Raw genomic sequence first — 15383 nt, forward strand, 5'->3', positions numbered from 1 at the left:
GATCACTTTTCTAATTCCTGAACGGGGTGTTTACAGTTGATTCACAGAGGTGTCCAACCTATGGCCCACGAGAAACGTGAACTAAAACAGCATTTTAAATTTTATTTATCAAAAAAATGCTCATTAAATGTTTTGTTCAGTAAACGTAATTGTGTATTGTACTTAATAAAATTTTCGAATATTTTCAATTTTACGTTTACAAGCAGCAAGATATGGAAAATGTAACACACTAAAGAAATCTAACTTTGAATTTTTTTGAATATGGCCCCTGTACTAGAAAAGTTTGGACACCATTGCAGTAGGTAGACCAAAGCCCATTGTCGAATACACCTTGATCTGCTCACTGCAGACCGGCGCAAAGTCTCCCTATGTGGGACGGGTGGTTGGATAGTTTTTACCAGGAACGACTAAGTTGTAGAATAGTAATCCCTTAAGCTCTCTTAATTTGTGCAGCAGCACTAATTGCCTGAAGGCCTGAAATGCGAACAGTGCGTACCGAGTTATTTCTCTCCTAATCCATTTGCTATATGAAAATTTCCTTTGCTCAAAGGAAAGTATTTTAAATGTAACTTCCAAGGGGAAGTCAAAATAATTTGCTATAAAAGGACTTCGTAAAACAGATGTCCAACTGAGTAATTTCGAATTATAAAAATGGTTATACAGTTTTATATAGAAATATCTTAATAATAGACAGTAAAAAAAATACGAATTTAGTTAAATAATTTTAAGCTTATTTGAATAGTAGGTGAACATGTGAAAAAATTAACGGAATATTACAAATTTTGAAGCGCACTGCATCCAAATGTCACACATCACTGTTAATAAAGGTGCGAGTACGCCATACCGTTGCGTACCATCCCAAAAAAAGCACTGCCTATACATATTGGCTAGATAGATAATGGTACTAATTTATTACCTTTTGGGGTAACAGAATGTTTTTTGATGATTGAGATGTGGAGTACATTATTTTTAAAATCCTTTTTTATTATTTATTGCATTATGTCATTTCATATCATGTCATTTAATATAGAAATATCAAACTTGTGATGATGTGTTATAAGTACAGTATTCTTAACTTTTATTGGATTATAATGTTAAGCCTATAAGTATTCTTAACTATAATTATTCTTAACTTTCATTGGATTATAAGGCTATAAGTATTCTTAGCTTTCATTGGATTATAATGTAATAAGTATTCTTAGCTTTCATTGGATTATAGTGTTAAGCTTATGTGAAAATAATGGTAAATTGTGCTACTTGAAGGTATTACACTTTATTTAAAAAAAATAAATAAATAAAAAATAAATGAAAATCATAAATCATATGTTTCCCCTATAAGGGTCGCTCTAAAAGTGAAGTGGGAAATTATCGACCTGTCAGTCTGACTTCATTGGTAGGGAAAATCATGGAGGCAATGATCAAGGGTGGAATTCAGGATCATTTGGATTGAATTGAAATTCTCAAGGATACTCAGCATGGTTTTGTAAAGGGAAAATCATGTTTCGAAATATTGGAAATCTGGTTCGCTATTTCGAAAGGGTCACTCACAAGCTGGATTTAGGGAATAATTTCAACACTGTTTATGTAGATTTCAGCAAAGTTTTTTACTCAGTCCCACATGAGCAGTTGCTTTATAAGCTGGAAGAGGTTGGAATCACTGGAAAAATTCTTAGATGAATATCAGGATGGCTTCAGGGCAGGAGGCAGATGGTTGTGATAAATGGCTATTCCTTAGATTGGGTTGATGTAAGAAGTGGGATTCCCCAAGGATCAGTATTAGGACCACTGTTGTTTTTTATTTTCATAAACAACATTGATGAAGGGATAAATGGCGTGATGTCTAAATTTGCAGATGATGTTAAAATTGGTAGAGTAGTTAATGATCACTGTCAAGCTGAGCTTCTTCAGAGAGACCTAGATGGACTTCAGGAATGGTCAGAAAAATGGCAGCTAAGCTTTAATCCAACAAAGTGTAAGGTATTACACCTGGGAAACAGTAATCCCAAAATAACTTATTCACTTGGTGGAGTTCAACTAAACCCAGTACTGGAGGAAAGGGACTTGGGTGTTACGATACGGTCAGATATGAAATTCTCTGAGCATTGTAAACAGGTTGCAAGGAAGGCCCATGGTGTCCTATCGTTGATCTATTGAACTTTTGCAAGTAGAGATAGGAACGTGATAATCCCATTATATAAGGCTTTTGTTAGACCACACTTGGAATACTGTGTTCAAGTATGGAGACCGCACCTAAAGAAAGATATCGAGCTTCTTGAAAGGGTGCAAAGATGGGTAACTTGCCTGGTGAGATCGGCAAAAGGGCATCTTTATGAAGAAAGGCTTTGAATATGTGGGTTGCAGAGTTTGGAAACTAGACACCTTAGAGTAGATTTGTTTGAGGTGTTTAAGGCTCTGAAAGGCATCAGTAAAATGAATGAGACGAAATTTTCAAGATTATAAATGATTCTAGACGTAAATTCAAGTTACTGGGGGAAATGTTTAGATTGGACTGCAGGAAGTTTAGTACCTTCTGGATAGTACCTTCGGGTCAGGGAAGTACATAGGATGATAGGTTTAATTTCCTTTTTTTCATTAATTATTATTATTTATATATTTTATTTTTTTTATCATTGTTTTGTTTGTTTTTTTTTTGGCTGGTGCAGCATAAGCCATAGGCTTTCTTGCACCATGCGGCCATTACTAATACTCTTTTATAATTGCTACTAGGGATTGGTGATTGTGGATTTATGTGCAGAAGCCACTATAAAAATATTTAATATAATTCAAATGAAAAATTCATGTGCTGTATATTCACTAATGCATTCTGCAATCTCCAGAGAGCTGTTGGTGTGTTCCAAAACCACTCTTAAATTTGACATCCCTGATTTAATTTTCTGTAAAAGTTTTCTTATTAACAAATCTAGGAGTTTGTTGCCTTTTCAGTCAAAACTGACATAAAACTTATTGTCAAAGTTTAGTTTAATGTAATGTAATTTGATCTGTAGCATTAAGAAATCTGAAAAAATATATACAAAGAACAAATATCATTTTTATAAAATTATTACTTTTCAGTTGCCAAGTAACTGACTTTATATATATTTATAGCTGGCAGTTCCGATAGAAAAATTTGATGGTGCTCATGTAAGAATAGAATACCAGCATTGCTCAAGTAAGCATTAAAAACTAAATTAAATTAAATTTCTTTATTATTTATTGATGAGAAAATTCTTTTCCTTTGCCTTTTCAGTTATCTCATGTAGGCAGAACAAAAATATTGCTGTTTTCTTCCCAAAATTTGCTAAAATAAAAGTATTTCTGGTGTTACTTTTATATTTTCTGAGGGAGGGAGCAGTGTGACTAGAACTGAATTGAGTAATTTCAAGAGACTTTGATATGTGATTTATAGTTTTGACTCTTTATGTGAATAGCAATATAATCATCTGCTGTTTAATAGTAAGATGTAGTCTGGTTTCTATAAACAGAAGTGTGATCTATACTGAAATTGTTAAAAGGATGCTTTATGTTTATGATTTGCACAGTGATTTAGCATTAGTAGAGGCATATGATGCAAGAAAGCAAGCTTATGCAGCATCAGCCAAAAAAAAAAAAAAATCCCCCACTTCCATTCCCTTCGTATGTTTGAAATACCTGTCCAGCTGAGCCTTAAATTTATTTAGGCTATTAACTTCCACAACAAGTGATGGAAATCTGTTCCACCAACCAACCAACCAACTACCTGCTGGCTAAAGTCAAATTTCCGCACATCTATCCTACACCTGCCTTTCCTCAATCTGAATTTATGCCCTCTCAGGTGATTATTCTGAGCAAGAGGAAGAATCCCATCAGCATTGAGCATGCTCAAACCGTTCAAGGCTTTATACATCTCTATCAGATCACCTCGCCGGTGCCTAGTCTCCAGACACTAATTTGCAAACCTGAAGCCTTTTTTCATAAAAGCAACCCTTTTTTCCATTCACTAATCTTATTGCCCTTCTCTGTACTCGTTCCAGCAGCTCTACAACCCTCTTGAAATGAGGTCTCCAGACCTGTATACAGTACTCAGGGTGTGGCCTGACCATTGCTTATACTATTTGCATTTTGGTTTGGCCTCTTAATTGTCTTTGGTTGACATGGAAATTTACATTTTGTATTTTCAGTTTGTTTGAGTTGCATCCTAGTCATTGGGTTAAACCATATTTAAGACAATATTTATAACCATTTTTAAACTTACTTTCAGTTGGATTTTACTTGCATTGGGGCATCCGTGGTTCTTTTGCTGTTAGCAGACTGTGACAGAAATGCCTGTGTTTTGGGAATTTCCACAGGACTGATGCCTTCTTGAAAAAGTGAATATATCTGAGAGTGGTATATGTTTTTTTTTTTTTTTTTGGCAGAGTGGGTCCTTTGTTTCTGGCACCATCTGGAAACAGTACCTCTGTGCTTTCTTGGTTAAGTGCTGGCCTCTGCATATCTATCCTGTGTTTTAATTTTATATAAATTTTATTTGGTAGTTTCATTTTCAATTTTTGCTGGTCAGAAGGTGACAGTACATCTCTTTGGCATTATTTCTTACACTAGCAACAATTCTTTTAAAGTATATAATTTTGTACATCATTATTTGATGACATAATATTTAATTTAAATTTTAATTAGGGTAAGTATTAGTAGGGACAAGTGATGCAATGAAGCAAGCTTATATAGTATCAGCAAAAAAAAACAAAAAAACCTTCCATACCACCTGTCCATTCCTTCTATTAATTCGTCTAGTGTTTCCTTAAATTTATTCAAATTTTTCATTCCCACAACGCTACATGACTGCTTGTTCCAACAGTCAACTACCCACTGGCTAATGGTTGCAGGAGAGATGTGCATTCCTGCTTTCTGCACCTCTGTGCTACAACCATCCTTCCTCAATTTAAATTTATGCCCCTCATGTATTATCTGAGGAAGAGTAAGGATGCTATCAGATGTGCAGTTTCTGGACATTTCAATTTGTATTACTAGTCTTCCTTGTGGAGCCTGCCCTTTTTTTCTCACTCACTAATCTTGTTGCTCTTATCCATGCCTGTTATACAGATCTACATCCTTCCTAAAATGAGGTTTCCAGATCAGTATGTCAGTACTTAAGATTTGATCTTTGTCTTATAGAATGGGCAATTTATCTCCTTATTCCTTCTGTCAAAATTCCTGTATATGTCATCGACAAACCCCATTAACTATTTTTATAGCACATCAGCACTCTTCAGAGAACTTTGTCGGAATGCACATTTACTCCCCGCAAATCCCCAGACAACTCTGAGTTTGCTACCACACAGTTGGCATGTTATTCTGAGATTTCTGATTCCGATATGCAGTACCTTGCATTTGTCAATGTTTTCTCTAGATTTATTTTAGATTTCTAGATTTCAATGTTATTTCCAATTTTTTTTTTCATACCATGTTGCTTTAGCACATCATGATTAATGTTATTAACTACCTTGCCTTTGTATTCTCCACAAACTTAAGCCTTAAGCCTGACATTCATTCATCAATATTATTCATAAATATTGATTTTTGAATAATGTTCAGTGTTGGGTCCATTGAACGATGGGCCCATCACCGAACCCTAGGGAAGTCTACTAACATTAGTCAAGAAGAGCAGTGCCCATTGATAACCACTGCCTTCTCCCACTCAAGTATTAGGGACAGGTTGGTTGAGCATTAGGGACATGTTACTTATCCGTAGCAGTAACCTATCCCTAACACCACACATTGCCAATTTGTACAGCAGTCTTTCATGTGTAACTGTGCCAAAATCTTTTCGGAAATATGTCTGTGATTTCCAAATTATATTTTTCATCCATTTCCTTTGTTACTGCATCATAGTATCCAATCAGCATTGGTCAAAGAGGGGCCCTCTTAACAAATGCATGCTGAGAGTTCCTTATAACTGCATCCCTTATCAGATGTTTCTGTATTACTTTATTAACCGGTGACTCCATTATTTTCCCTGGATTACTACAATTAATTATTTTGAAAATAATGGAAATAATTACCACAATTGCTCATTTTATTCTTAGATCCGAGGCGCCGCTGTAGCCAGGTGGGGGAGCAGCAGTGCATAGCACACGCTTCTTGATTAGACCGGGGTTCGAGCCCGTGAGCCACCAAACATGGAGGATGCGGAAGGGTCACGGAATGACCACCGCATATCCCTAGAGCAATATGGCCTTAGTTGCTAATGCTCCTAAAAACCAAATAACAATAACATCTTATATCTGACTGTGAAGTGGGGATACATTTGCACATCTCCAAATCATAGGGACCTTCTCTGAATCCAAGGATGATGTCATAATTATGGCTACAGATTTGCTTACCTCTTTTATTGCCTCTCTTGATATAATTGGGTAGATCCCATCTGCCTTATTTTCTTATAGTTGCCTTATTTTCTTATAGCTTCAGCAATTTCTCTTCCAGTTTATTCTTGGTTATCACAAAATCTCATAGCCCCCTATTAGAAGTTTATATATTTCTGGAATCTCGACCTTTGAAAATTCCTCATGAGGGAATGTAGATGCAAAATATCTATTCAGTTTTCAGTAACCTGAGTAGGATCACCAACAGTTATACCATGCATATCCAGAAGACCAATGTGATTCATCTCCTTTCTTCTAGTGTTCATGTGATAAAGAAGTCTTTGCTAGTTATCTTTCAGAGACTTTTCATAACCTGCCTTAGTTTGCCTAACCTCTTTTGTGATTGAATGCAGACTTTTTTTTTTTTTTTTATTTATGTAAACCCCAAACACGAGAGGTATTAGAACCCATAGTATTTAGTACCGTGCTTGGGTTGGAGGTTGAGAAGACAGAAGATATTTGTTGAAGACTTGAACTTCCGTAGACTAATTTTCAGGAAATATGTATGAAGGAAGGTTGTTCCAGGAAATGGCTGTTGAATGAATAAATTTGGTTCTGTGAGTTTAAAGTCAGACAGTAAATGGAAGTTGGCTAGTGGCTGCACGTATTTGGACTGTTTTGACAGAGTGACAGCAGGAATTATAGAAGCCAATTAAGAAGAACAGTGCCCATGGAAGTATCTGTAGAAGAGGCATGCAGCAGAAACAGTATGTCTACGAGACAGTGAGTGTAGGGACTCTGTTAGAGATAAATCATTAATTAACCTAACTGCCCTCTTCTGAATGGAATCAAGAAGCCTGAGAGAGGTTTTGGGTGCACAACCCCAGATGTGGGAACAATATTACATGGTAGGGCAGATTTCCGATTTATACAGAGTGAGCAGCTGTTTGGAAGAAACGTAATGCTGATAGTGAAAGAGAAAACCAATTTCTTTAGATGCAGAGGAAGCATTATTTGTAATGTGCTTGTGCCAAGAGAGATTAGAAGTTGGGTAACCCCAAAAGAGATATATCATTTTGCTTAGAAATCGGAGTGTCACCAAAGGGAAGCATAGGAGCAGAAGAATCATTTTTGCGAGATATAAGACAAGACTAAGTTTGAGAAGAGTTGAAATCAGCTAAGTTGTCTTTGCCCCACTGGAGATTACCTGAAGATCGGCATTTAAGGAATTGGTAGCAGATTTTCGAGAAGTTGAAGCTGATTGAGCAGGGCAAGGTCTCTCCAAATGGAAAGTGGAATGCAATGTGCTATCACTGGCAAAACTATGGATAGGATTTCTAGTCAATGGAAGCAAGTCATTAATATACAAGAGGAAAAGAGTGGGGGAAAGAACTGAACCTTGGGGGGGACACCGGCATTAGTGGAGATGTTAGAAGAGAGAGAGAGAGAGAGAGAGAGCGCCATCTACCATCACCCTCAGTCAGCGATCAGAGAGAAAACTGGAAAACCATAAGGTGGAAGTTTGTTTAGAAGACTTATGCCAAACAAGATCGAAAGCCTTTGAGATGTCAAGGGCAACTACTTGTGAGTCACCGAACCTTTCCATTGAATTAGTCTATAAATGGGTAATATAAGCCAGAATATCACCAGAGGATCGACACTGATGGAATCCATACTGGTGATCATTGATCAGATGGGAGATCAAAATTGAGAGTAGGAGTGTGTTATAGGCCTAATGACTCTGATGAGTATAATAAGAAACTGTACAGGGAAATAGAGTGGGCCAGTAAATCAGAGAGTCTTATAATGGGGGATTTTAATTTCCCAGATACTGACTGGAATTTGTGGGTTGGTCACTAACACACTAGCAAGGCTTTTTTGGATTTTTTGGATGATTGTTTTCTACATCAGCATGTTCGGGAGGTAACTAGAGGGAGTAATACTCTTGATCTGATTATCATTGTGATTCTTCATGCATTAAGAATCTGCAGATAGGGGAACCACTAGGTGGCAGTGATCACAGTGTGCTGAAGTGGGATTTTACTCAAAGAGGTAACTACCATCAGGGGTAAAGAGAAGGATTTTTGCTTTCGTAAAGGCGACTACTGTGGTCTGAGACAGTATTTAAATTCTGTACGGTGGGTCCAACTGATGTTGTTATCAATAGGAAATTCAAAATGGGAAGCAATCAAAGAAATGATCTTGGAAGCTACTAGGCTTTACATACCAACTAAGAAATATTGTTCAAGGTTTAGGCCTAAATGGATGTCAGATGAACTAATGAGACATATGGCAGAGAAGAAAAATGCATGGGATACATATAAATTAATGGGTGACATGGAAGCCTATGATAGATATAAGCTGGTCTGTAACAAAGTCACAAAGGAGATTAGGGGACAGATTATGAGAAATTTTTGGCAAAGGATGCAAAGAAAAACAACAATGAGTTCTTTTCCTATGTAGAAGGAAAGGGATGAATCAGATTGGTCCACTGGATATCAATAGTTCAACTGTTGATGATCCTGCTTATCAAATTAATGAGTATTTTTGCATGTACATTCACCCGTGAGGAGAGTTAGTCAGGGAGGGGAATAGGAGAGGTGAGTTAAACTCTGGCAGTGAGCTAGATGATTTTATAATAACTGAGAAGAAATTGGAAGAGAAATTGTTGGAGATAAACATAAAAAAGGCACCCAGGGTGGATGGGATCTATCCAGTTATATTAAAGGAGGCAGCAAAGGAAGTAAGCCAACTCTTAGCCATAATTATGAGAACTTCTTTGGACTCAGGGGAGGTATTCATGGACTGGAGATGTGCAAATATGACCCCAGTTCACAAAGGAGAATCAAAGGGCGACACAAGTAAGTATAGACCCACTAGTTTAACTTCTGTTCCAGCAGAATTAATGGAGGCACTGGTTAAAGAAGCATTGTGGCATCATCTAAACAAGACTTCAGTTATAGCTCGGACACAGCATGGTTTTGTTAAGGGAAAGTCTTGCCTGACCAATTTAATTGGATAATATGATGTGGTCACAAAGAAACTGGATGCTGGACAAAATACTTTGATATCATATATTTGGATCTTAGAAAGGCTTTTGATACTGTTGCACATGGAAGACTGCTGAACAAATTGGAGCAGTGTGGCATTGGAGGCAAATTGCTGCTATAGGTAAAGGGATGGTTGAGTGGGAGAAGACAGAGTTGTAATCAATGGACACTGCTCATTGTGGACTAATGCTATTAGTGGAGTCCTTCAGGGTTCAGTGTTGGATCCATTGTTGTTTTCTGTATTTATAAATGCTATTGATGATGGTATATCAAGCTTAATGTCCAAGTTTGCAAACGATATGAAGGTTGGCAGGGTTGTTAAGGACACTAATGGAAGTACGCTGCTGCAACAGAATATAGAAAAGTTGAGCAGATGGGCTGACAGGTGGCAAATGAAATTTAACATTGACAAATGTAAAGTACTACATATGGGAAGCAGTAACCTCAGAGTGACTTATCATGTCTGTGGTACTACACTGACAGTGGTAGAGAATGAAAAGGACCTGGGGGTAATTGTGCAGGTAGATATGAAGTTTTCAGTGCAGTGCAAACAGTCTGCAAGAGTAGCTTATAGTGTCTTGTGAATGATATAGAGGAATTTTTCTAGCAGAGATAAGGAGGTGATTATCCCCTTGTATAAGGCTATGGTCAGGCCACACCTTTAGTACTGTATACAGGTCTGGAGGCCTTATTTTAAGAAGGATGTAGAGCTGTTGGAACGAGTTCAGAGAAGGGCAACAAGATTAGTGAATGGAACAAAGGGTTGCTCTTACGAAGAAAAGTTTAAGTTTTGCAAATTACAGTGTCTGGAGACTAGGCACCTGCAAGGTGATCTGATTGAGGTGTATAAAGCCTTGAATGGTTTCAGAATGCTCAATGCTGGTGGGATTCTTCCTCTTGCTCAGAATAATCAACTGATAGGGCATCAATTCAAATTGAGGGAGGATAGATGTGCAGAAGTTTGCCATTAGTCAGCGAGTAGTTGGTTGGTGGCACAGACTTCCATCTTTTGTTGTGGAAATTGATAGCCTAAATAAATTTAAGGCTGAACTAGACAGGTATTTGGAAAGAAGAGGGGTGAAATGGGAGTGTTTTTTTTTTTTTTTTTTTTTTTTTTGGTGATGCTGCATAAGTTTGCATTCTTGCATTATATGCCTCTGTTAATTTTTTTTTTTTTTTTTTTTATGATAACCCCAAACACGAAAGGTATCAAAACCTATTAGTACTTAGTACCATGCATGGGTTGAAGGAGAAGTATGGTGGGTGGGGGATGCCGGAAACTTTGCTCTAGAGACTAAACATGGGTTTCACCACTTTAAGCCTCCAATAAGCAAAGTAATGCTAAGTATGTTCCTACTTTCTGCAGTCGTTACTCTTAGATATGGAGAAGGATTACATGTGAAAGTTGAGTTTATCAACAGTTTTTTAAATCTTCCACTTCCATTTTGGAAGTTTATTACCAGAGCAGACTAAAGCAGAAGAATGATTGACTTATTCATAGGTATTTCGTCTGTCAAGGCCATGGAGAGTCTAAAACAAGAGAAGAAAATAATAATGGCAGCCGATTTGCTGTTTGTTGGATTAAAAACTGGTCTTTGCGAGGAGGGGAAGGGAATGTTACATTTGATTCGATGAGGCTAGTGGGAGCCAGACGTATTCAAAGCCACTAAGTGGGCTTTTTTATTTATTTATTGATATGAATTATTGTTTTTGTATAAATTTAAATTTAGTAGGATAGTATTTTTTTGTGATTTTCTGAATAATCTAGTGTATTTATTGTTCACTCAGCCTTGTAATTGCTTAGAAAACCACAGTCCACTTCTGCCAGCATTTATCGCTAGTAGCATTGGAATCTATTAACATTGTTTTGATATCGATATAGCAGATACTGGAAGTTTCTACATAACTTGTAGCAGAGGATTATAAACTATAAATTAGCACTACTTTCGTGTTTTCATTATATAACTTGTCACGTAGATTGAAACGTATGAGAGTAATATTCGTAGAGCTTTTAGAATCGGTGATTTGGCATAGATAGCTAGGGCGAGAGTTTGAGACTCATGGGTGGCAATAGATAATGAGATTTATTATCTATTATAATTACTTAGATTTTTCCAATGTAACAGTTTTACTTAATACATATAACCACTTAGATTTCACAAATCTAATGTTATAATTGAATACATATAACTTACTTTATAGGAGATACAAAATTCATATAACGTAACTCGGTAGGAGGTAAAACTTGGTACTGAAATGTATGTACGTATGTATGTATGTGTATATATATATATATAGTGTTATTACTGCATTGGGATATAAGTTTAGTGTTATATTTTGAATTGTATTGAAATTTAATCGAAATCATGCCTAAGACTAGAGCAGCAAAACTAAGGGCTCAAGGTAGTGGGAGTGCTGTGGCTGAGGAGGGAACTGAGGGGATGGTTGTCCTATGAATCGCAGCCTTTTGAAATGTACTGCATGTTTGATGTTTGTGGATCCGTCAGGAATGGAACAAGATATTGCCAAGGGGTGTGTGTGTGTGTGTTCGATGTAAGGAGTGTCAGGAAATTAAGTCCAACTTAACATTGTTATGGGCCTTTATGAGAACTTGAAGAACAGGGTAGATGTCCTCGAAGGATTTAAATTAAGGGGCCCATCAAGCTCTCAGCTGTCAACGCCAGAGCTTGCACTTGAACATCAGGCAACACAGTGGTAATCCCCAAGGCTGAATGCACTGGTGCCAAAGGAACTAGTTATTTTTGGTTACTCTATTGCCAAGGGAATGGGGAATATAGTATGCAAAAAGTATAAGTGGAACAGGACCAGGTTATGCCTGCTCAGGGAAAAATTTTATGATGTTGTAGAGCAGATATCATCTTTTAAGGGCACAAAAGGTGATATTGTTGTAAATGCTGGCACCAAAGATATTAAGAGTAGGAGAATGGCGGATTACTAAACAAGTACAGGTCAATGTTGAAAATAAGCTGCGAGGGCGGGTTGAATTCGAAGGTGTCTGCAATTCTGCCCAGACATGATAAGAGGGAGAATGCGATGAGAGACTTGTTAATCAATTCGGCCCTGGAGAGATTGTGCAAGGCTCGTGGGGCAAAATTTTTCTTAGCATGGTCTGTGCTGGTTAACATGAGAACAGGGATGGGATACACTTAAATAGAAAGGATGCAAGAATATTTGCTAATGCTATTGAGGCAGTGTTAGGTGTGTCGGAAAACTGCTAGTTTGGGGGATACACCGACTAATAGATTAACAGTAGTCATTGGCAGAGATGAAAGTGATACTTGCATTGCTTCTAATGGAATGAACAGCAGCCGCCTGGAAAACAAGGTGCTGGGGATTTCAGAGACTGCTGAGAGTCATCACAAAACAAGTAAATACATGAGCTGTGTTAAGGTAGCTAAAAATAAGAACATGTGCATGTATACTTGTATACACACCAATGCGAGGAGTTTGAAAATAAATTTGATGAATTTGAGGTGCTGGTCAAAACATCAAAGGCAGATATTGTTGGAATATCAGAGATGTGGCGTCACACAGATGTAAAGAATGCAGAATTGGAATTTCGAGAGTACTTTTGTACAGAAAGAATAAACAGGATAGATAGGGAGGAGGGCTAATGCTACTAGTTATGAAACACACAAAATCAAAGGCATTGCATCCAGTTGACATGGGTGGACAGTTCAGAGGAAGAAATACCCTTGACCCGATTATCTGTAATGATTCTTCATGCATTAAGAATCTGCAGATAAAGGAACCACTAGGAGGCAATGATCGTAGTGTGCTGGTGTGGGATTCACTCAAAGGTGTAACTACTATCAGGGGTGAAGGGAAGGGTTTTTGCTTTTGTAAAGGTGACTATGTGTGGTCTGAGACCTCTTTTAAATTCTGTACAGTGGGACCAGCTGATAATGTTACCAAGAGCAAATTCTAAATATTCAGTTGGAATTCAAAGAATTAATCTTGGAAGCTACTAGGCTTTTCATACCAACTAAGAAATATTGTTCAAGGTTTAGGCCTAAATGGATGTCAGATGAACTAATGAGACTCATAGCAGAAAATAAAAATGCATGGGATAAATATAAATTAACTGGTGACTCAGAAGCCTATGGTAGATATAAGCTGGTGTGTAATCAAGTTACAAAGGAGGTTAGGCAGGCAAAGGCAGATTATGAGAAATCTCTGACAAAAGATGCAAAAAAAAAAAAAAAAAAAAGAAACAGCAAAGTTTTTTTTTTTTTTTTTTTTTTTTTTTTTGCTGCAGAGTGGAGGAGAAATTTTTGAAGTTAAACATAAGAAAGGTACCTGGTGTGGATGGGATCTATCCAATTATATTAAAGGAGGCAGCAAAGGAAGTAATCAAACCCTTAGCCATAATTATGAGAGCTTTCTTGCCCTTGGGGCAGGTACCCACGGACTGAAGATGTGCAAATGTGACCCCAATTCACAAAAGGATCAAAGGGTGATACAAGTAATTATAGACCTGTTAGTTTAACTTCTGTTCTGGGGAAATTAATAGTGGCACTGGTTATAGAAGCACTGCAGGATCATATGGATAAGACTTCATTTCATTTATAGTTTGGACACAGAATGGCTTTGTTAATGGGAAATCTTGTCTAACCAATTTGATTGGATACTATTGATGTGGTCACAAAGGAACTGGATGCAAAAAATAATTTTGATATCATATACTTGTATCTTAGGGAGGCTTTTGATACTGTTGCACACGGAATGCTACTGCAAAAATTGGGCAGTATGGATTTAAGGGATAATTACTGTTATAGATATAAGGATGGTTGATTGGGAGAAGACAGAGTTATAATCAGTGGACACTGCTCTTCATGCACTAATGTTATTAGTGGAGTCCACAAGGGCTCAGTGTTGGATCCATTGTTGTTTTCTGTATTTATTAATGATATTGATGAAGGTATATCAGACTTAATATCTAATTTGCAGACTTTACAAAGTTTTTGGCGGGGTTGTTAATGACACTAATGACAATACACTACTGCTACCGGATCTAAGAAAGTTGAGCAGATGGGTGTCAGCAGAGAGGTGTCAACTGAAGTTTAACATTGACAAATGCAATGTAGTGCCTGTGGATAGCATTAACGTATCTGTGTGGTACTACACTCGTGGTAGAGAATGAAAAAGACCTGTTGGTAATTGTGCAGTCAGATATGAAGTTTTCTGGTGCAGACAGGCTGCAAGAATAGCTCATGGGGTCTTGTCAATGTTATATAGGAATTTAGCTAGCATTGATAATGAGGTGATTATACTCTTGTATAAGGCAATGCTACCGATTTAAGGTAGCATTGCCAGGCCTTGAGTACTGCACACAGATCTAGAGGCCTCATTTTAGGAAATATGTTGAGCTGCTGGAATGAATACAGAGAAGGGCAACAAGATAAGTGAGTGGAACGAAGGGTTTCTATTACTAAGAAAGGCTTTAGTTGCAAATTATTCTGTCTGGAGACTAGGCACCTGTGAGGTGATCTGATTAAGGTGTATAAGACTTTGAATGGTTTCAGCAAGCTCAATGCTGGTGGGATCCCTCCTCTTGCATAGATTAATCGCCTGAGGGGATAAATTCAAATTAAGGAAAGACTGTTGTAGAATAAATGTGCGGAAATTTGCCTTTAGCCAGTGGATGGTTGATTGCTGGAACAAACTTCCATCTGTCGTCGTAGAAGTTTACAGTTTAATTAATTTCAAGGCAGAACTAGGCAAACATCTGGAGTTAATGGATCGATGAAGTGGGAGGGTTTTTTTTTTTTATGCTATATTAGCTTGCTTCCTTACATCATATGGCTCTGCTACTGCTAATGTTCTTTTGTACAGTGAAGAAATGCTTTATTGTTGAACATGACTGCATGATGCAGAAGTTCCATTTGAAAATGTTTATATATATGCTGAGGTAATAACACAAATTTCATCAATTAGCAGTACCTGAATTTGAAATTAAAATTTTTTGGACAGTACT

The 15383-nt window shown here is 37.2% G+C and overlaps 1 protein-coding gene across 1 annotated transcript in view; it reads left to right on the top strand.

Moving 5' to 3' along the window:
* spg (dedicator of cytokinesis spg) overlaps nt 1-15383 on the top strand; it is a 916969-nt gene that overhangs the window by 283845 nt on the left and 617741 nt on the right. The window contains exon 16 of the mRNA XM_090372306.1: nt 3106-3169. Coding sequence (XP_090228432.1) covers nt 3106-3169 — 64 coding nt within the window. The remainder of the gene's footprint in view (nt 1-3105; nt 3170-15383) is intronic.

This window comes from Mastigoproctus giganteus, chromosome 4 (genome assembly GCF_048544385.1).
Source record: "Mastigoproctus giganteus isolate SK-2022 chromosome 4, ASM4854438v1, whole genome shotgun sequence".
NCBI classification, from domain to species: domain Eukaryota; kingdom Metazoa; phylum Arthropoda; class Arachnida; order Uropygi; family Thelyphonidae; genus Mastigoproctus; species Mastigoproctus giganteus.